Here is a 21,905-nt window from a genome sequence, read left to right as displayed (position 1 = left end):
ATAACACCAATGTGGGCTATTTGGTTCTTAAACTTGAGTGAATTCAGTATTCTTTTGTATCTACCCGCATTCTATGGAAAGTAAATTGGAGTGAAGGGATCCCTACCTTTAGCAAAATGACATCTGCATTTATTGAGGACATATTCTCTGAACTCTTCGCTTATTTGAACCCTTTTGCCAGTGGGCATCTTCAGAACTATAGAATGGCAGGGTGAACTGCGGGGGTGACTTTGGACAGGGCTAAATTCTTAAGGAAGCCTGGCATCCACAGAAATATTGGTTTACAGCTGCAGCTTGGTTCTTTGCAGCGAGAAAGCCTGCCATGGTTAATTTGAAAGATGCTGCTTGGCTACAGCCAGTGCTTCCTTCTTGATAACCCTATTTGGAAACTCCGAATTCTTTCTTGCTCTGGACCGCTCTTTTTTTCTGACTTAAGCTGTTATGCCAGGTACTCACTTTCTGGACTTTCCCTCCAAATTTTCTCAATTTGAATTTGAAAACTTTTTGTGTTTGGCACTCCTGGACTGTCTCGGAGGTGCTTGTACCATGTTCTGTGTACCATATCTGTGCTCATTTTCAGCAAAGCACTTGAAAGTCACCCTGTATTGAGGGCCTTTTGTAGGCTTTCATGACCTGAATGAGTACTGTTCAAAATTCAGTCTGAAACACAGAAGTATCAGTTTTTCTACGTCCTACTTTCTCATTAATTTGTTTTTCATTATGCATCAGGTCACTTTTTTTTGATAGTGTACTAAAACAAATTTACTACTGAAGCTTACTTTTCAGAAATTTAGAATTGTCAACTTGTTTTCTTCTGTTTCTGCAACCCTTTCTTGGAGCTTTCTCCTCTCACTTCTATGCTGCATGTCTTACACCTTTTCCTTAGAAGAAGCAGAAAGTATTGTTTTTTATTATATATGCTGCTGTGTAGTGTATTTGTTGCCTTAGTTCACAAAGTCCTATGATACCATAACTTGGCTTCTAGATTTATAAAATAGTCAACTGTTCAGACTTTGCACATATGCCATTAGTGTCTGCATAACAGCCCTCGTAATTTTAATAATCATATCCAGGCTGTTCTGAAAGAGAACTCAAATGCTGCTGGTGGCTGATGACCATCAAGAAATGTTGTCCTTGGTGGTTCGTTTTTATGCTGAAGGCATCAGAATGAGATAGCTGGAATTACATTTTTTTAAAGTGTGATGGTTGGGTCACATAACACTTGGACCTCGGATAGATTGTTTTGAGTAGGCTAGAGTTGTGTGAGGTGAGGCTATGTTTTATGTATTTGTGATCTAATTTGTAATACTGATAGTTGATCCCTTTTATGTCAAATCAGTATTCACCTATTTAGGATAACTTCACATTTTATATAACTACATCATCAATTTCTATTTCATGCATTCATGCTGCACTTTGGTTACTACTAGAGCATTCAAAAAGAACAAATTTAAATAAATATGTAATTACTAAATTAAAGAGGCTCGTGAGTCACATTGATTATATATGAGGTCCATATTCCAAGATACATACTAGGCAGAAAAGAGGGGTCATCAGGTCTCTTTGGAATTTTCTGAAGTAAGTCTCATCTCAAGGCAGTGGAAGAGAGATAGGAAATCCTAGACATTAGAGCGTTGCTAGTGCAGGGTTTGTCCCTAAAAAAATCTTATTTTGATGGGCAAAGCAAAACAAATGTTGTGTGGTAGTCATTATCATGGTCATTCGTTGAACTAGACAGTGTTATGAATTCAGCCCTCATTTGAATGGCATGGAACAGTTCGATCAGCAGAGTAAACTCCAGCAGTTGAGGATATATGGATTCATCACCATTGAAACATAGACTTCAAAATGATTATTTCTTTTACCAAGCACATTGATATTGACATCCAACATTGTTCCTTTGTTTGTCTTTGAAAACATTAGGTCTTAACTAGCATTCTGCAATTCTGTCAAAGTAACTTTTTTTTGCTTTTTTTCTGTTGTAGGGGCTTGCAGAATTTGCTAACACCAGTTCTTGCAAACATTCTTGAGGCTGACCAGGACAAGTGCTGGGGTTTCGACACATTCTTTACAGAAACCAGTGATATTCTACATCGAATAATAATCCATGTGTTTTCACTCCAACAAATGACACTGCATAAGATCTACATCCACCGATCTGATGAGTAAGTGCCTGTTCGTATTATTTGTCACAGGTTGTGCTATTTTCACAGCATGAGGTAATATTTTGAATCCCCTTGAAGGTGGGATTATGTTACATATTATGATTTTGAAGATCTTCTGCATATTTTTGTGGCATGCATAGATTCCTTTAACACAACATATGTAATGGTATATCAAAATAAACAAGAATGGATTAACTGTCAGAATAGAAAAATAATAATGCATCAATTATTACAAAGACAAAATGTTTATTAAGGAATGGTGTGGGGGGTCATTTCACCTCATCAAAAAGTAAATGCTTAAAATGCTTTTAATGAAAATGCTTTAAAAAGATTAGTGGTGGAGAACACAGTCTTAGCACGCAAGCAAACCACCTGCTATTGATATCCTGAAACTATTCTCATGAAGCAAAGTTATTGCTTACAAGTGCATGTCTTCAGGAAAACCTGGACATAGTCTGTAACAAGAAGTTAAGCCACTTAAGGGTTTCAAGTGTCACTGTTCAGTGCTTACAGGCACCTTACTACCCTGCTCACGCCGTCCTACCCAGCTAGCAGTCTAATTCATCTTGCATCAGCTAGTTTTCAGGAATATATACTTGCCTAAATTAAGTTTTTTCAGCAGGACCAAGATTAAGAAGGGTGAGACAGAACACGAATCAAAAAGGAAATCGACTGTTCAAGGAATAAAACGGTGACTTAAGATCAATGGATTACGTGAAACTGATGGGCCTTTTGTGCCTTCGTGGACATAATATGGTGTGGTTTGAGATAGAGGGGAAAGAGTAGCAAAATTCTTGACTAGGATAGATATCTTCCTCAAATCCTTTGTACTTTTTCTTGAGCTTGGCCAGCTGACCTTGGTGTTCTGCTTGATTCCTATAATGGTGTCTCTTTATGGACAATCATGCTGTAAGGGTGCCGCTTGGTGGACAAACACGCCTCCAGAAATGACCGTGATTAGGCGCATCTCTTGAGCGGTGATGCCTATTACTTTCTTCTTTGCTCTTTTATCCGGTTTTGGAAATCTGTATTCAACTTTGTCTGCTTTAGCAACTCCCAAACATTTTGGGGGAGTTCAGGAGGGTGCCAAGAAAATGTCTCTCCAAGACCACAGGTTTTAAGCTACACTGCAATTGCAGGAAGCAGATGGCAGTCATGTATCTGCATGGTGTTTGCCTATGGTGTTTAGGCATCTGTCATTACTTGAAGACATGTACCAAATACTCCCTGATACACGTGAAGGTAATCGGGGAGCGGAAAGCAAAACGCTTTCTCAGAACATAAAATGCAGAGCGGGTCACACTGCCTTGCTCCTGGTCACAGGACCACAACCGCACCGCCTTCCTGTCTTGCAGCAACTCTCCAGGTAAGACAAAGGCCAAGACGCACCATAGCAAAAGAAAACCAATTGGGTCTCATCTCTGTCAGTAAAGTAACCACACAGTCAACACTCCAAACAGCAGAGTCAGCTGTTGTGTTTTGACTCTGAGCTCATCTTGACCTCGAGTTTACCATTGTGTTGTCAACCCTGTAGAAATTAGATACCTTCAAGGAAGCCATGCTGCAGATTTTTAAGGTGTCCAGGCCCATTCCGGGCCAACTTGGCCACCTTGAATTGCATATCCACCGGTGGAACCAACCCAGGTGCCACCTGATCCAATTGAGCCTTCTCCCATCTTCCTGCTGGCATGAGTCCCTGCTTCACAAGTCTCGGAGGCCACAACGGTCCTAACCGATCTGATGCCGACCCAGTCTTCAGTGGCGCCCACTCTTGGTCCGGTTCTGCTGTTTGAATCAGATTCAAGTGCAGTTCAAGAGTTTCAAAATGTTCCACATGAAGGGAACGAGAGGTGGGCAACTTGCTCCCCCCTCATTATACTGATGCTGGACTATACTTTGATTTACAAAATTGTAGTGGCCTAGACACACCTCCTGAAGCAGAAGGGGACTCTCCATCAGGACCCCCTACTGACGAAATACCTTTTTTTTATCATTCGTTGACCGCAGAGAATTACTAGATCTACAACTTCTGACTATGTAAATAACAGACCACATATTAAGATCTTGTATTTTGAGCCTACTGCATCCAAGACCTTGTTACCATTAAATTAAGCCTTAGCAGATATCCTGGTGGCATTGTGTATAAAGCTGTTCTGGCTCCCCCAGTTAGTTGCCTGGTAGCTTGACCCGCATAGTCCATCCCCTGTATACACAACTTTTCTAACTCATCACCCAACCACTAAAAGCTTAGAGGTCCAAGCTTGCATGACTTAGGTCAGCCCTAATGTCTTGCCTTCTACACTGCCATATAGGGAGGTAAAGTGTTTGGGTGCCTTTGACCAAAAATTATTCTCTTTCACTAGCTTTGCCCTAAGGTCTTTGAGCGCTATGCATCCTGAGCTCATACACACATGTTCTTTGTCACATGGTCAGTGAGATATTGGCAGCTGTCCCTGATGAATTAAGGAGCGCCATTTCCCAAACAATTCACAATGGACAAGATGCTGCAAAATATGCCTTGGGGTGGGGGATGGCCTTGACACAACCAAAGGAATGAATGTTTGCTATGGGTACTAATGTCATGATCACATGTCATGCCTGGATACATGCCACAAGTTTTTCCGGTGACGTACAGCCTTTGCTCATTGATATGCTTTATGATGGTTCCAGATATTTGGGAGAAATGACAGACTCTTCCCTAGAGCTTTACAGCCTGATTCTGAGGCTTACTCTCACTGTCACATCCTTTCTATCAACAGTACAGAACATTCAGAGGATACTCTTAGGGCCTAGCTTGCCACAGCCTGTCTGTACAGCAGCCAAAAAGTTTCATGGGCCCTAAGGACATGCTGCAAGCAAAGATCCTGGATCCCATCAAAGATGGAACTCTTCATCGTCCTTCTCACTGCTACTATGGCACTTTGTTTTCCCTTCCAGAGCTATGCTGGGCCAGTAGGGGGCAAACATGAATTTTTCCTACCCATCTGGACAGCTAAAACGTCAGATCAATGGGTGTTTCAAATTTTTCAGGGAGGATTACACCCTGTCCTCCATATATTACTCTGCCTGTTTCCACTAAAACTTCAGCAGATCTTGACGCTCCTTCTGTAGGAAGGGCACATTTTTTTTACCAAAAGGGCCTTAGAGAGGGTCCCAAAGGGAGGAAAAGGCAGGGATGCTACTCCTGTCTTTTTTTGTTTGCCAATGAAATACAGAGGGTTCAAGTGGATGCAGGTTCTTTGTCCCCCTGTTACCCGAATGCTTTTCTGCAGGGTGCCCACTTGCACGTGTGCCTGGTCTGCAACCCCACAGATGCTACCTTTGGTTCATAGTGTTTTTGGAGCATTTACAGTTTGCTCTTCTGTCACTCGGCCCCACCTCTGCCCCACAGGTGTTTACAAAAGTGATGGTGGTGGTTGTGACCCATCTTCGCAGGTGCAAACATGTTCTCACTGGTGCCTTTTATTAATGCCTCTTTCGGACCTTAACCTGGCATAACATTTGTGATGTGCATGCCTGTCAAGCTGAATCAGAGCTGTTCTCTGTAACTATTCACCATCAAGACAGTTTTTACCTATCGCAGTTACTTCCTCACACTGAAATGCAAGCACTGTCAGTGCATCCATCTTCCATACACTACCTTCTTCTCTGACAAATTGATGCCGAAAGCTCATGCTTAATTTCTGATTAAAGCAACATAGCCCTTCCATGTGGGTCAATCTGTTGCTCTAATTACCTTTTTCTGTCTGCCACATCCCTCTAATGTTTAAGGGTGGCTTTGCCAGCTAGACCCAAATAGAGTACTCTGTGTCTACATCAAGCATATGTGAGAGTACCGAGTTGATGGCCAACTTTTTGTGGGGTTTACTGGTGCTATGAAGGGGAGCTTGGTGTAAAAAGGAATCGTGTCCAGGTGGATCGTCCTGTCCATAAAGGCATGCTATGCCCTTTTCAATAAGGAGCCCTCAAGTGCCTAAAGGCTCATTCCACAAGAGCCAAGGCTACTTTGCTGATGTTGGTGAGAGATGTCTCTGTACCCTCCCAGGCAGTTATGTGGGCATCCGAACATACATTTACCAAGCACTAATGCTTCAATAGTCTAGTATGCAAAGTGGGACATTTTGCTTGCTCACTCCTACAGGTGTTTGTGATGTGAGTTCACTCCTCAGACCCTCCAACTATTCAGTATTTCTAATTGGGTGTGTATTCTAAAAGTGAAAAATCTGTGGTAAGAAGCATCCAGCAAAAGAATGGTGCACATTCTGGTTGATGTTCTATCTAACCACACATTTCCCAGTGCCTTCCCTCTTTCCAATTTTTTGGACTGGGCTTTTAAAACTGTATCAAATTATGTTCAGTTCACGGTCTTCTCCAATTGGTCACCGTGGTTTTGTGCCTGCATATGCATAAGAATTCAAATTAAACTTACGTCACCTAGTGCCTGTGTGCAACTCTATGCTGTCACTTCCAGAGGTGGTGTGAGGCTAGTGCGGAGTCTGATGATGCCAAAGCAGTGTTTGAGCTGTATCCAGATCCAGCTTTGTGCCTTGGGATATTCTAAATATGAGGAATTTGTAGAGTATTCACCAGAAAGAATGTTGCCATCAATAAATATCATGTTCTTTTAGGGCTTTCGGCTCCTATGGTAAGAAAAAGCTGTTTGTGGATGGCCACCAAGATTATGCATCTACTGCCTGCATCCACACCACATGCCCAAGTACAGAAAACTTTGCCAAATGTTTTTGGCTAAAACCTTGGCTAACCAGGAAGGTTGACTACTTAGTTGGCTCCAAAAGTAGAACACTAGTGATCTGATTTCATCCATCAATTTATCTATTCATAGTGACCACCTAAGTGTTGTCTTGAGGGAGGATCGCCAACTCACAAGGCATCATTTGGCAGGCATGCCCAATGTAAGTTAGGAGAACCTCCTCTTAAGGCCTCTTAAAACTCTGACAGGAATCCTGCTATGCTGCCAATGCCATATTTTGAGTCGTCACATAAAAAAAAATATTTACCTAAGAATCATTTATGACCTTTGTGTGCATCAGTCTCCAACCGTCTACATTCAAGGTACTGTTAATGTGACTTGACACACCTTCTCTTTCACTGTCGATTGACTCTGACATCGTACTTGACAACGGCTCCATCACCTTCAACAACCGCATCAATGACAGTGAAGCCTAGTCCTAAGGCAGGCCAACTGTTGATGGTACCACCATTGAAGGGTTGTATGATACAACAGCGCATGCCTTAACCATGCATGCCTAAACAACGCAGTTTGAACCACAACCACTTCTTTACCAAGGATGCCTTTACCACGCATGTCTCTCCAACAAATTTCGTTGTAAAGGCATGTTTTGTAAAGGGATATGTGTGGTTTAGCTCTCACCCCAGCTCCCCCAGCCCTGAGCCTTACAACCCTTTATCCCAGCCCTGCAATCCAGCCTGCCCCAGCTCTAAAAATGAACCCAACTCCCCACCCTAAGCCCTAAAACCCAGTCCCCTCCCTTAAAAACGACCCCAGATAGCCCTACAACTGACACCCAGCCCAAAATACTGCCCCTCCTGCCCCTGAGCCCTAAAACCCGGCCCAACCCTATAAACTGGCCCACCCTGAACCCTAAAACCGGCCCAGCCCTAAACATTCCCCCACCAAACCCGGCGCCACTTGCCAAGCCACATCCTGGTCCTTCTCCCAATCCTTCCTGTTCCTCTCCCCTCCCATCCGTTCTGCTTCTAGGCTGCTGACTGCCTTAACCACCCATACATGTGGTTAAGGCATAAGCGTGGTTCTGGGAAGTGTTGTAAATGCTGTTTTTCCTATTGAAGACCACATAATTTTTGTCATTGAAAAATAAATCCATGTCTTCATCCCCAGTTCCTGTAAAACACACCATGGCTCCTGAAGATACTTAACCAGTTAAAGTACTGCAACTCTTGCCTTCAGAAATTTTAGACACTGAAAGAGAGTTGCAGATTGGAGGACTCTTCGAGGATGCCACCAGACAAATGTAGAAACGTAAAGTGCCAAGAATTGATGAGGAGGATAAGAGGAAGAGAAATAAAGGGAACCATCATGAGGAAAAGGTATCCCACTGGTGATGCTGCCATCCTCATTACAATCAACATTTGACAAATTCAGTCGCATTGTCTGGAACCACCAATCCTCAGCGTACCTGTTGCCCTTATTGTTGACCGTCACAAAGTGATGAAAGGTTACTTTTGTTGCTTTCCAACAGTACTAGCGCACCTGGAAGGAGCATCACAGCCACAACTGCATTATCCTCAGTAGGCACCACCCAACCAACTCCACCACAAACTCCCAGGCCAGTTTTCCTCATCTGTCACTGCTACTCCTGTGATTCTTCCCCTCCACAGGCGAGTCAGTGCTCACATGTGATAACAGGTTCCTCAGACGACATGGAGAGGGAGGAAGAAGTGGAGTTTCTTGAGAATCAACAGATTGCAAAAGACAAACCAAAGGAATGTGCACTTCGTAGAAGTCAGGACTAATGACAAGTAAGTACATAATGGAATATTTTTTTATTGAATTCTTGAATAAAACAACACCGGCACACAGCCAACGCGTTTCGTTCCCCAGTGCCACAGGAACTTCGTCAGGGCTTATATAGTCAGTAACCTGTTTAGTAATGATCATTCATGTATAGGTCAATAGGAAGTCAACCCCAAATCGCGTAGTCCTGGGTCTGATAATAAGTTTCAGGACAATGAGAAGTGGACTTGTAAGTTTCCAACTTTCATTATATTGTTGCTGAAAGTATCTGGTGACACAAGTCCAATTTGATTTGCCACAGGGATGAGTACTCGTTTCAGGGGCAGCTAAAAAGTAATGTGACCTGTCACATGTGTCTTGGCCTTGTAATGAGGATGTTCCAGGCGCAGAAATCAAAAAGTACTTGGGTGGAATTCTCGGATAGCAGGGCGTGGTACACCAACTGTTTCCACCCAAATGTTATCAGTATGGCGAGGTCTCAATGGGTCAAAGGTAAACCCTCAGAATCGTTCAGATATCGGAATTCAGAAGTCGGGCAGCATGGTAGCTTGCACGGGCGTACACCCCCACCCGCCAGCTACGCTCTGCCAGCCCCGCCCTCGCCACCGTCCCACGGATCCGCAGACCACCACCGGAGGAAGACGGTTCTCCTACCTGGCAGCCAAAACATGCAACTCCCTCCCCACACACCTACGACTGACCGAGCACCATCTCACCTTCAGGAAACACCTCAAGACCTGGCTCTTCGAGCAATAGTGACACCCGCCCCCTCCCCCGCCTTGAGACCCTCATGGGTGAGTAGCGTGCTCTATAAATTGATTGATTGATTGAAGCAGCAACTGCAACTCGTACACACAGACTCCTCGCTGGATGACATCACTCTCGTTCAGTCTTTTACAGAGAAAGCATCAAAGGTATTTGATGTAACAATAACAGAAACTGAGATACGTACCACATGACACTGATCCCTGGGATGATTATGATAAGGATCCAGATCACTCTAATGATCCTGACCTGTATCCCTCCAGACCTTCCCACCTGCTGACAACAATGGCTTTACACAACTTATCAACAGGGCTGCCCAATATCATGGAATGAAACTACATTCAGACCCTCTAGAAGAGGATTTCCTTGTATAAACATTCACACACTCACAAAATGTCTACTAACACCTTACCCATGTTAAAGGGCATGTTAAAACATACAGATGAAGTATTCAAAGACATAGTTAGAGCCTGAATACTGACACCTAGGGTGGATAAAAAATACAAGCCTGCACCTTCAGACCCTGTATACATTAAAGGTCAGTTACTTTTAGACTCTCTTGTGGTATCTACTGCCCGCAAGAGAGCTAACTCTCAAACTACAGGCAACCCCCCTGCCCGAAAAGGTGTGTAAACTTATTGATGCCTCTGGTAAGAGAGTAGCCTCACAGGCCGCCAATTATTGGCATATTGCCAATGCTCAGGCTCTCTTGGCACGCTACGACAGGGCCCACTATGATGAGTTGGAAAAACTCATGCAGCATTTGCCAGAGGAGTATAAAACTAAAGCTAATGACCTCATACAGGAAGTGAAGCTCATCACCAGCACTTCCATTAAATGCGCCCTAGATGCAGCGGACACAGCTTCTCGTGCTGTTAACACTAGCATACTATGCGAAGACATGCTTTGCTTCGAATCTCTGGATTCAAGCAGGAGGTACAATCCTCAATACTTAATCAGCCCTTTGATAAAGAGCATCTTTTCGGGCCGACAGTAGACACTTCATTTGAAAAAATTAAGAAAGACATGGCAAAATCCATGGGAGCCCTACAACTACCTTCTAACAGGGGTTCGTTTCGTCGCTCCTTTTACAAGGGTGGCTCAAAAACACTGTAGTCAGAAAACCCCTCCTCCTCTTCAAAAGTAAACAACCAATCACATTCTTCCAGAGGCTATTTTAGAGAAGGTTACAGAGGAAAAAATAACAAGGGAAGTGGCAGGGGTAAATCCACCCGCACTTCCCCTGCCAATAAACAGTGACTCCCCCCCCTACCCCCGATCATTCCACTCCTGTCGGGGGATCTCTCTTACAGTTCCTACCTGTCTGGCAGTCCATCATATCAGACAAGTGGGTAATACAAATTATCCAACATGTTATTACCTGGAGCTTACCAGCACTCCACCAATAATCCTCCAGAGAGAGCGTGCATTTTCACCAGAACATCTCACCCTCTTAAAACAAGAGGTACTCTCTCTATTAGACAAACATGCAATAGAACCGGTCCCATTATATCATCAAGAGACGGGATTGTACTACTTATACTTTTTCATTCCAAAAAGACGGTTCCCTGAGACCCATACTGGACCTCAGACAGCTAAACCTCTACATTCAATCAGACCACTTCCACATGATCACCATTCAAAAGGTGCTCCCATTGCTTCAGCAAGGCGACTTTCTTTCCACTCAATATTTAAAGGACGCCTACTTCCATAATCCCATTCACCCAGCTCACAGGAAATCACTCAGGTTTGTGGTGGACGGACAACATTATCAATTCAAAGTCCTCCCATTTGGGGTAACTACAGCTGCAAGAGTCTTCTCCAAGTGTCTAGCAGTGGTCGCAGCTCATTTAAGAAGTAAACACATTCACGTCTTCCCTTACTGAGACGACTGGCTAATAAAAGCCAGATCGCAACACAGCTGCATACACCACACTCCCAAAACAGTTCAGTTGCTTCACAACTTGGAATTCACTGTCAACCTCACCAAGGGCCAGATGTAGGTCGCCCAATACTGGTCGGTAACAGCCGAAATTACCGAATTTCGGCCGTTACCGACCGGTATTGGGCTTTCCAGATGTAGGTGGCATTTTTTAAGGATTCAGTATTTTACCAAATCGGTAATTTAAGGATTCGGTAAAATACCGAATTCTTAACATACCAATCCGGTATGTAATTCAGAATCCAGGATGTAGGAAGCATTCAAGTTAGTGCATTCCTCAGTTGAGGATTCGTTATTTACCACCAACTAGAAGTTGGTGGTAAATAATGAAAACCCTTGAAAAAGCATTTTTTTTGCTTTTCCAACAGTGCCATTTTGCAGACATACATGTCCTTAGGGCATGTATGTCTGCAACATGTGCACCCATACACAATTGAGGGGTGCAACAGGGTGTCAAAGTGACACCCTGCCATCCTTCAATGTTTCCCCCATTGACATTCAAGGCCCAGGCCCATAGGAATGAATGGCTATTACCGAATCAGTAAATACCGAAACTTAACGATTCAGTAATTTATTGGGAAAAATTACCTACATCCCATTTGCCTGTTCTTAAATACCGAATCGGTATGATTTGGTATTTAAGAATCGGTTATCTGGGATTACCTACATCTGGCCCCAAGTCTCATCTTCAACCTAGGAGCCCCAATAGACACTTGCAAAGCTCTAACGTACCCAAACCCAGTCAGAATACAGAACATGCTAACCCCGATCTCACAACTTCAACCGCAGCACTCACTACCAGCCCGAATGTTTATGCAGTTGATCGGAATGATGGCATCTTGCATTCTAATTGTTCCTTATGCAACTATGCATCCCCTACAGGAATGCTTAGCACGTCAGTGGAACCAGGCTCACGGTTAGTTAACAGATCTGGTGTTGGTTGTCGGTCGCACTTATCGCTTTTTGCAGTGGTGGAATACACAAAACCTTTCCAAGAGGCGGCCATTCATCAACCCGGTTCCACAAATAGTGCTCACAGCAGACGCATCCCTCACTGGTTGGGGAGCTCATCTTCAAAAACATACCATTCAGGGTATGTGGACTCAACAAAAAACACTCCACATACACCATCTAGAGCTGCTAGCAATTTTTCTAGCATTGAAAGCTTTTCAGATACACCTAGTAGGCAAAGTTGTCCTAGTTTGTACAGACAACATGGCAGCAATATACTACATACAAAAACCGGGGGGGAATACACTCACTACAGCTTTCACACCTAGCTCAAATCATATGGAGTTGGGCATACCTGAAAAAATATATCTCCTTGCAGAACATCTCCCAGGAGTAAACAATCAAATTGCAGATCTGCTCAGTCGTCAAAGACAACAGATCTACAAATGGGAACTACACCCTCAAGTTCTCCCATTTTTTCAAATGTGGGGCTACCCAGACATAGATCTGTTCGCCACACACCTCAACGCAAAATGCCCAAACTTCGCGTCCAGGTATCGACACCCATTGTCTAAAGGCAATCCGCTATGGATCAATTGGTCAGGGATATTTGCTTATGCTTTTCTACCTCTCCCGCTAATTCCATTACTGTTTCCGAAGCTCAAGCAGCATTCCCTCACAATGATCCTAGTTGCTCCCACATGGGCTCGACAACCCTGGTTCACAACCTTGTTGGAACTATCACTAGTTCCTCATCAAAAACTACACCTCTCCCCCAAGCTTCTCACTCTGAACCATGGAGAGATGCAACATCCAGATCCCAGTCAACTCAACATTGCGATCTGGCACCTGAAATCATAGAGTTTGGCTACCTTAATCTCCCTCCAGACTGCATGAACGTCATTAAAGAGGATAGACGCCATACGTCAAAACAAAAGCTTGTTATTTTCTGAAAACATCCACTGTTTTTTAAAACATATTTCAGTTTTCATCCGAAATGAAGTCTACGAGCTTCAGCTTGTGGTTGTCATCAAGTACTCACAATTATTATTTCCTGAAATACATTCTGTCACAAATACCTTTGTAAAACCATTAAGATTTAAGATGTTTGCTCTCTATATAATGTACCAAAATGAGGTGCACTGTGCAGAGAGTCCAGGTATCCCTTGGTAGTGTACAGGGACTTGCTTTAACAATACCAGGGAGCACTATTTGTAGTAGTGTGGTCAAGCAGCCCTTGGCTTATCAGAGGAGAGTATTAGGCATTTGTTGCACTCACAGAGTCAATAAATGAGACATACACTCAATGAGGAAATCTGACACCATTTTAGAAAAATAAAATAGATTTTTGTATTAATTTAGACACCAAGATCTACGAGATTAGTTCAGTACTTTTTGAGCCAGCAGATTTCAGAAAATACAGTTGTCAGATTTGAGGCATGAGTAATGTTATCCTGTGGTAGAAACATACACTGCTTAGAGGTAGTTGCAATTGAGTTACTGGGTTGTTCTTCTGGATTTAAGGTAAGTATGGGCCAAGGTCCTTAGAACCACCAGCAGTTTTGATTTACCTTCCCTGGTGTGTCTGCGTACAGAGGTGCTGGTCGCAAGGGTAGCCCCGAATGCTACAGCTGAAGTCTGTGAAGAAAACCTGTAACAGAATAATGCTGCAAGCGAGGACTTGGGGACAAGTCCATCAGAACCCAAAGGGGGGGGGGGAGCTTGGTTCTTGAGGGTCTCTGGTGCAAGAGTGCACTGTCTGTAGGCTAGGACTCGGGCTGAGGGGCTTGGGTGCAGAGTTGTTTTGCACTGGATTTGGAGGCTCTCACTTGTTAGTTCGAGCTGGATATGGAGATAGAACAAGACAGCAGAAACCTGGGAGGACTGTGTGCTCAAGGCCTCCCGTAACAGTTGGCCTGTTCTGAAGAAACTCCAAAAGGGAAGAAAGACTCTGAGGCCTACGAAACTACCAAAACTCGACACCTGAAGTCACCACTTAACCCATCACCTCTGGTCCGAATTGAAGTGGAGCACTGGTGTCAACAAGAACCTCCAGCCCTTTGGAGTTCAAGTCCATCATGGTTTCACCCCTCCTGGACTCCCCGCCGTCACCTGCATCCTCTGCATACAGGCCCCCTCAACTGCAACTGCTCCAGTAAGGAAAAACCCAACACCCAAGAACACTTCTGCTCCCGGCTGGTGGTGGTGTACTTCTGATGCTGCCTTGGACCTTGCCCATCACTTACCCTAACTCTTGGAGATTGGTCTTGTAAGTCTTTGTACTGTACCGGTTTGCAGAACTTGTTCTTCCTTCCGTAGGATAACATAGCAAAACTCAGAAATTGCAATGTGTACACTTTTTAACGTGAAAAGAATTTATATAATGAAAATGTTCTTACCCGAACAATTTAGATACTTGCTATTTTCATGAATTGGAGTTGATCTCCTTCTTGAATCTTGAAGAAATGTATTAATCATTGTGAGCATTTAGAAATGTCTTGCACTCCTCTGTGTTAAGTCTAAGGCTGCTCGACCACACTACCCCCTAATAGAGCACATTGGGATTGCATAGCAAGCCCCTATCCACTCATAAGGGAACCCATAGACTCTTTACAAGGTATATCAACTTATTGATATACCACATAAAGAGCCAGCTTCCTACAGTTACCTACTGTCGGTCTCCAGTAGGTAGTTATAGTTAGGACCTAGTTTCCATAGGAAGAGCGTTTTTTGTTTTTCTAATAACTTTAGCTCCGTTTCACGAAATGTTCAAAACTAGTGTGCCAGTCAATTCAGCTGCTGTCTTGAAAGTTTTGGGTGATTCCTGTTTTTCCCATGCAATTTCCTTTAGGGATTTTGAACAGGGCTACAGCTCGAATCGCTGAATGGAATTGCACAAACTTTTTGCACAAAGCTAGATCTTGATCCAGAAAGTGTTTTTTGTAATTTGGTGTAAATCATTTGAGTAGTTTTTCAGTTAATAAGAAAAAAAGATGTATGCATATCTAGAGACTGGTAGGGTCTGATTGGCCGAGTTCATGTTGACTTACACCACAGATAAAAGGGTAACCTCTACTGCACACAGTGTTGAATCTGTATTCAACTGTTCAGAGAAGACCACGTTCCTCCATATACTCAAGCCCTGTTACGTAACTAATGGCATAATACAGACAGTCTTTACCTGTATCAAATCCCCTCACTGTCACCGAAACTACCGTGAGAAATGAAGTGGATATCAGTAAAAACATGGCTACTGTAAACAGTGTTTATGCTATGAAGACAATTTACTCTGTACCACACTGTTTCCAGACAATGAGACTCTCATGAGAAATACCCCACAGAGTATTAAGAAGTATCTACTAAGAAGAACATACTCTCTATACAAGCCTCTTTTAAGCCAATCATCATGTGTAGGTGGGGATTGTGAGTTCCACTTCACCAAAATAACCCTAACTGCCACCATGAGATCTATGGTGAGTGGTTTACCCCCTAGTGACTTGTAGAATTTCTTCCCCAGATGAGGTAAGTCTAGCAATATACTACCCAATCCCATCCAATGGGTGTTCCAAAAGGCTTTTCCACTATTATAATTATTTCCCATATCTATTCTGTTTGGGGATATGCCATAGAAGGTGAGCAAGTGTGGTTAAGGGTGCACATCCCCACCACCAGGCTCCTTCTTTCCATTTGTCCCATTCTACTAATTTCAGGGGCATCCCATACCAGTAGTCGTGGAGTTTGAATTGTATATCTTTTATTTGGCAAGCTGTAGCTGATATAATTGTTTTAGCGAAGATTTTGTCTCAATATTTGTCTGTCATATTCTTCCTCCGCTCCTTCTCCCATCTCTTTTGGGCTGGAGTTATAGTTTTAGGTTGAGTGTGACTTAAATATCTATAGCTGGCCGAGATCTTATGTTTGCAACTGTATGTGCTTTACAACCTCTCTAAGTTCGTCAATGGTCCATAGTCTCCTTCTTTCATATCGGTTGGAGGATCCGGTGCCTGACCTGTAGGAATGTGAAACGTTTTCCTTCCAGAAGTTGATATTGGTGCTCAAGGTCTTCAAAGGGTTGGATATGCCCATTCCTAAAGAGACCCCAACCGCCATTACATATTTGCATTCCCTCTATTTTGAGCATGATAAAGTGTCATAGCTGGCGGAAAATCTGGATTCAAGCATATGGGCGTGTACGGTGAAGAAAATGTGGTAAGCCCCCTCTTTGTCTCCAACCTGTCCCATGCTTCTAGTGTGGCTTTTGTAATGGGTAAGGAATACCGACCCCAGCTCCTGTGTTTGTGATTCAGCCATGGACTTTGTCATTTTGGCACTGCTTCTATCAAGTGATCTTTGCCATACTATTGTAAGTCTCTATTTTTCCCCACTCCACAAAATATCGCAATAGGGTAGCTAGATAGCACGTGTGGATATGTGGAATCCGCAATTTTTCAGAATGCGGTGATTAGTATGTCTGCTTGGCTCCACTTTATGACTTTTTGTTTGACCACATGTAGATGTTTATTAGTGATTGTCTTGATTGTGTTCTTTTGGGAATTGTACTGGAAGAGTTTGACCGAGACATAAAGTTCTTAGGAGTATGTCCATTTTAATGACATTTCTCCCTAACCATGAAGTATGGTTTAGAAATTACTTCCGCAACTCAATTATGATTTCCTTAAGCACATTAGAGTCGTTTACTACCTCAGTGATAGAAGAGCAGAGTTTATCCACAGAGTATGTAGTTGCCTGGAGGCTTTATTTGATTGGTAGGAACTTCCCAAGTTCTTGCATTTGATTCTGCAGTGAATGAAAGAATAACTCCTTTGATTTCCCTAGGTTGATTTTAAAACCCGCCATCTTTCTAAATGTTTCCAGCTCTTTTAGCAAACCTGGTCAATTATATTTTTAATGGCCAATTAAAGCCTCCTGAATGTCTGCCCTTTTCCTCATAGCGTTGGGGAGGTGTGGAAAAGTAAAAGCAAATAAGAAAGGAGAGCAGTAACCCTGTCTTGTTCCCCTCCCTATGATGAATAGTATTGAGTTTGTACCATTGACTCTGTATATGCCCTTGGGTGACTTGCATCCTGCCAAAACCCAATTCAGGAATCCGATACCTAACCTCAATATCTACAGGGCACTCCACATCCAAAGTCTGTTAACTTGATCAAATGCTTTTTCAGCATCTAAGGAGAGGACAAATGGATTCTTATGTCTTTTTGGGGTATTTTCAATTAGGTGACATATTTTTTTATTTATTATTATCCTCAAACTGTCTTTCTGGTATAAAGCTGTGTCGTTCTGCATGGACAATGTCTGGAATCAGCTAACTAAGACATGTGATTAGGACACTAGTAAACAGCTTGGCATCTATATTTAATAAAATAATATCTGCCGTTATGAAGCACCCATAGTTGAATGCAGTTCGTTTTAAAAGGGTTGCTGCACGGGCCTCTGATGAGAATCAAAAGGATTCGAAATGAGTAAGGCCTTGGACGGCATGTAGGGATGGGAAGCTTCATGCCTTTTGAATAATAAAGTGGAATCTTGCCTGATGTGGAAAGCGGTCTTGAAACTTGGGAAACCTGTGATGAATAAATATATATATATATATTGTAATTATTTGAAATGTTGTATAATCAGTTAATTGGTTTCCCAACTCAGTACCAAGTGTATTTACGTAATTTATACTTTGAATTTACAAGTATATTATTTGGACACTTCTAATGCACACTTCCAATGTCAGTAACATGTTTCTTTTCATCGCGCTGATATTAGTGTTGCCTGATAATGTAATGGTGTCTTATAGAGACAGATCCCATGAATTTTTGTGAGGTGGTTTTGTTTGTTTATATTCTGCAGCGTCATGGCGGCCGCCTGATACTGACGAAGGCGTACCGCCGAAACGCGTCTGTTTTCTGAAATCTTTGTGTGCAAAATAAATCCGACTTGGGTTTAAACCCCCGTGAGTGCAATCATCTTTTCTCGGAGCTCAGTGTATATATATACACTTTGAAAAAACAAAGGTTAAAGTGGAGCTATAAGTAGGTTTAGTAATAATAAAAATTCTACAGTTTTTTTTCAAAACCGTGTTTATTAAGAGTTCAATCAAGATTCAGGACAGCCCTCCACAGTCAGGAGGAGACTGTCAACAACACAGACAGATAAAGGCATGGTAGTGAACTCAGAGTTTTATGGAAACAAAAGGGGCACGCCCCTAATCCCCCCAACCCACCCATCCCCAACAGCATCCCCCAACACCCTTTCCAACTACCCACCCCTTATCCCACCCTAACCCAGTGCACGTGATCGCTAGTCAGCAACAGGAGACGGAAGCAATGTCAGAGTTGGCTAATAGCCTAGGGCCCGGGGTCCACATCAAGGGCCAGTACATCATCAACGTCAGCTGGGGGATCGAGGTCCAGACCCCTGTAGTCTGCCCACCGCTTCCAGATCTTATAGTGTTTCCGGGGGCACCCCCTGGCCTCAAACACGGGTAATTCTAAACCCATCAGATAGTCTAAACCTGCCTTCCACGCACTCAGGGGGGGGGCACGTTCGCACTTCCATGCCTGGGCCAGGTCACGCTTAGCCACCACTAGTCCCAACCGCAGTAGGTGGCGCTTGTAAATGTTACCCCCAACATTTTCCAGAATATGAAGGAGACCCAGCCTAGGGGTACGGGGAACGTCCCACCCCAGTACTTCCGACAGGCAGTCCCACACACCCGCCCAGAATCGGGTCAGCCTCTCACAGGACCATACGGTATGGAAAAGCGTCCCCCTCTCAGCACCACACCTCAGACATTCAGGGGCAGCTATGAGGCCCGCACGCCACAGCCGCTCCCTAGTATAATAGGCCCTATGGAGGTATTTAAATTGAATGAACCGAAGACGGACGGCTATAGCTGCGCTCCGAGGGGATTCGAGGGCCTCCCGCCAATCGTCGTCATCCAAGGGGCCGATATCATTCTCCCAGGAGGCCTTCAAAGTCGAGAGGGAGGGGGAGCAGTTGACGACCAGGGAGCGGTATATCTGAGAGACTTTCTTGTCGCCCAGGTCGCCCATAAACAGTTTAGCCTCAATAGGACTAAAGTCGGGGAGCTGTTCCAACCCCACCAGGCTGGGGCCAAGGGCATGGCGGAACTGAAGATAGCGAAAGAATTGGGACCTGGACAAATTATACTCGGAGCTAAGGTCCTGGAAGGACTTAAGTGTGGTTCCGTTGAGAACATTACCGAGGGACGAAATCCCGATCGCGTCCCAGCCGCCGAACCCGGACAAGGAGGCCAGCTCTGGTAGTAGACCGTTATGCCACAGCGGCGTCTCGGCCGTCAGCCTGCCCCACCACCCCATACGGCGCAGAGCCTGCCGCCAGATCGCGAAGACCACCTGGGTGACCCTTGGCAAAGCCCTCCTCCGCCTGGCCGAGTACAGCAGAGTGTGGAGAGTGGCACCGCCCATCAAGGAGTGTTCCAGTGCATAGGCCGGATCGCTACGATCCCCATACCACCACTCGTTGAGCACTAGAAGGTGGGAGGCCTGGTAGTACGATAGCAGGTCCGCGGACGCCAAGCCGCCACAGTAGGTAGAGAGGAAGCAGGTACGCAGTGCCACCCTAGAGGCACCCCCGGCCCACAGAAATCTGCCCAGCACCGAGTTGACACCACGAAACCACTGCGGGTCTATTTTATACGGGTGATTCTGTAGTTGGTAGAGGAGCCGAGGCAGGGCCACCATTTTGAAAATAGCCGACCGGCCATAGATATTGAGGGGCATACGCGTCCAGGTCTTAACGTCAACCTGGACCCTGTCCCACACCGGCTGGATGTTACGATCCCATGCCACGGCAGGCGAGGCCGAGAGGTAAATGCCCAGGTACTTCATGCCATCGACCGCTACCTGAAGAGACGCAGCCCACTGGCAACTCACCGAGGCACCCCCCAGAATCCACAGGGTTGACTTGCGAGGGTTAAGAAAGAGCCCCGACGCCTGGCCGAACTCCCGCATTATGTCGAGAACCCGAGGCCCTGTACGGTGTAAGTCGGTCATGAAGAAGAGCACGTCGTCCGCATATAGGGCAATGCGGTCCGAGTGGCCCGACCCCCACACAAAGCCCCGATAGAGCGCGTCCTGGCGCACTCGGGCGGCCATAGGTTCCATGGCCAGCGCGAAGAGGTACGGGGAGAGGGGGCACCCCTGACGAGTGCCCCTGGCCACGGGGAATCGCGCGGAAATCGCCCCAGAGACGCGCACAGAAGCGGTGATATCGGTATAGAGTAGCTTTACATAAGAGACGAAAACCGGACCCAGGTTCAGTAGTGGCAGGAGGGTAAGGAGGTAGGTCCAGCTGACCGAGTCAAAGGCACTATCTATGTCAGCCAATAACAGCGCCGCCTGGTCCCCAGTCGTCCCGATCGCGTCAATCGCCGCCTGCGCCCGCCGAATGTTGTGTCGCGTCGCCCGGTGCGGCATGAATCCCGCCTGATCCGGGTGGACAAGGGCCGAAATGTGGGGAAGCAGGCGATTTGCAAGCGCCTTGGCCAGGAGTTTGGCTTCAAAATTAATAAGGGAGATGGGGCGGTAGGACTCGTGGCGCTCGGGGGGTCTGCCCGGCTTTTGAAACACCACAATCTCGGCGTGACGCCAGTCCGGGGGGAGGCTACCCCGCTCCCGAGCCAGTTCCAGAGCCCGCCTGTAATGCGGCCCAAGCTGCAGGTGGAATTTCCGGTAGAATTCACTGGGGAACCCACTAGGCCCAGGTGCTTTACCCGCATTGAGTTGACCCAGCGCGTCACCCAATTCCTCAGCCGTCAGGGGGAGATCTAGGGCATCGCGGACCTCATCAGGTACCGCTTGTGGGCGGACCGCCGCGAGGTAAGCCTCAATGCCATCGGGGGAGAGGCTCTCACGAGGGGCATACTGACGCTCGTAGTAGCGTGCGAAGCTCGCAGCAAGGATCGAAGGGTCTGTCATCGCTACCCCCGCGCCGTCGACCAGCCCCGGTAAAGTGATCGGCTGAAAGGTCTGCTGGCACAACCGGTGGAGCATGGTGCAGGACTTGTCGCCCCACTGGTACACCCTACTACGCGTAGCCAGCCACGCCTGACGGGCCTCATCCAACAATACCGAGGAGTAAGACTGTTGTGCTTGTAAAAGCAGCCGTAGCGTCACATCATCGGCCGCCTCCCTGTGTCGTGCCTCCCGCCTTTCCACACTCTCCGCCGCAGTGGCAATACTTTCTTGTCGGGTCCGGCGAGCAGAAGCGCACCAGGCAATATCGACAGCCCTCAGGGCGGGTTTCATGGCCTCCCACACTGTCACTGCATCAACCTCCTCCGTTAGATTGTCCCGCCAATAGTGGGCGATCGCACTGCGCAAATGCCGAGAATAGCCCGGTTGCTGCAGGTGCCACGTAGACATCCGCCACCTGAATGGTTGGCGCGCCTTGCAAAGGTCAATTTGAACCGCCACAGGGGAGTGGTCGGACAGCCCGCGAGGCCGGATCGCCGCCCCCTTTACTCTATCAAGGAAGGTCCCCGGTACAAATACACAGTCCAAGCGTGAAA

The 21,905-nt window shown here is 45.4% G+C and overlaps 1 protein-coding gene across 3 annotated transcripts in view; it reads left to right on the top strand.

The window, feature by feature from the left end:
- The window catches only part of TBK1 (TANK binding kinase 1), a 431,625-nt gene that overhangs the window by 243,755 nt on the left and 165,965 nt on the right, over window positions 1–21,905 (top strand). For all 3 annotated transcript variants that reach the window (XM_086919050.1, XM_086919051.1, XM_086919052.1), the window contains exon 8: window positions 1,986–2,165. In XM_086919050.1, coding sequence (XP_086775176.1) covers window positions 1,986–2,165 — 180 coding nt within the window. The remainder of the gene's footprint in view (window positions 1–1,985; window positions 2,166–21,905) is intronic.

Source organism: Lissotriton vulgaris, chromosome 1_1 (genome assembly GCF_964263255.1).
Source record: "Lissotriton vulgaris chromosome 1_1, aLisVul1.2, whole genome shotgun sequence".
NCBI lineage: Eukaryota > Metazoa > Chordata > Amphibia > Caudata > Salamandridae > Lissotriton > Lissotriton vulgaris.
The sequence above is the reverse complement of the archived record's forward strand: the minus strand, read 5'-3'. Positions and strand labels throughout refer to the sequence as shown.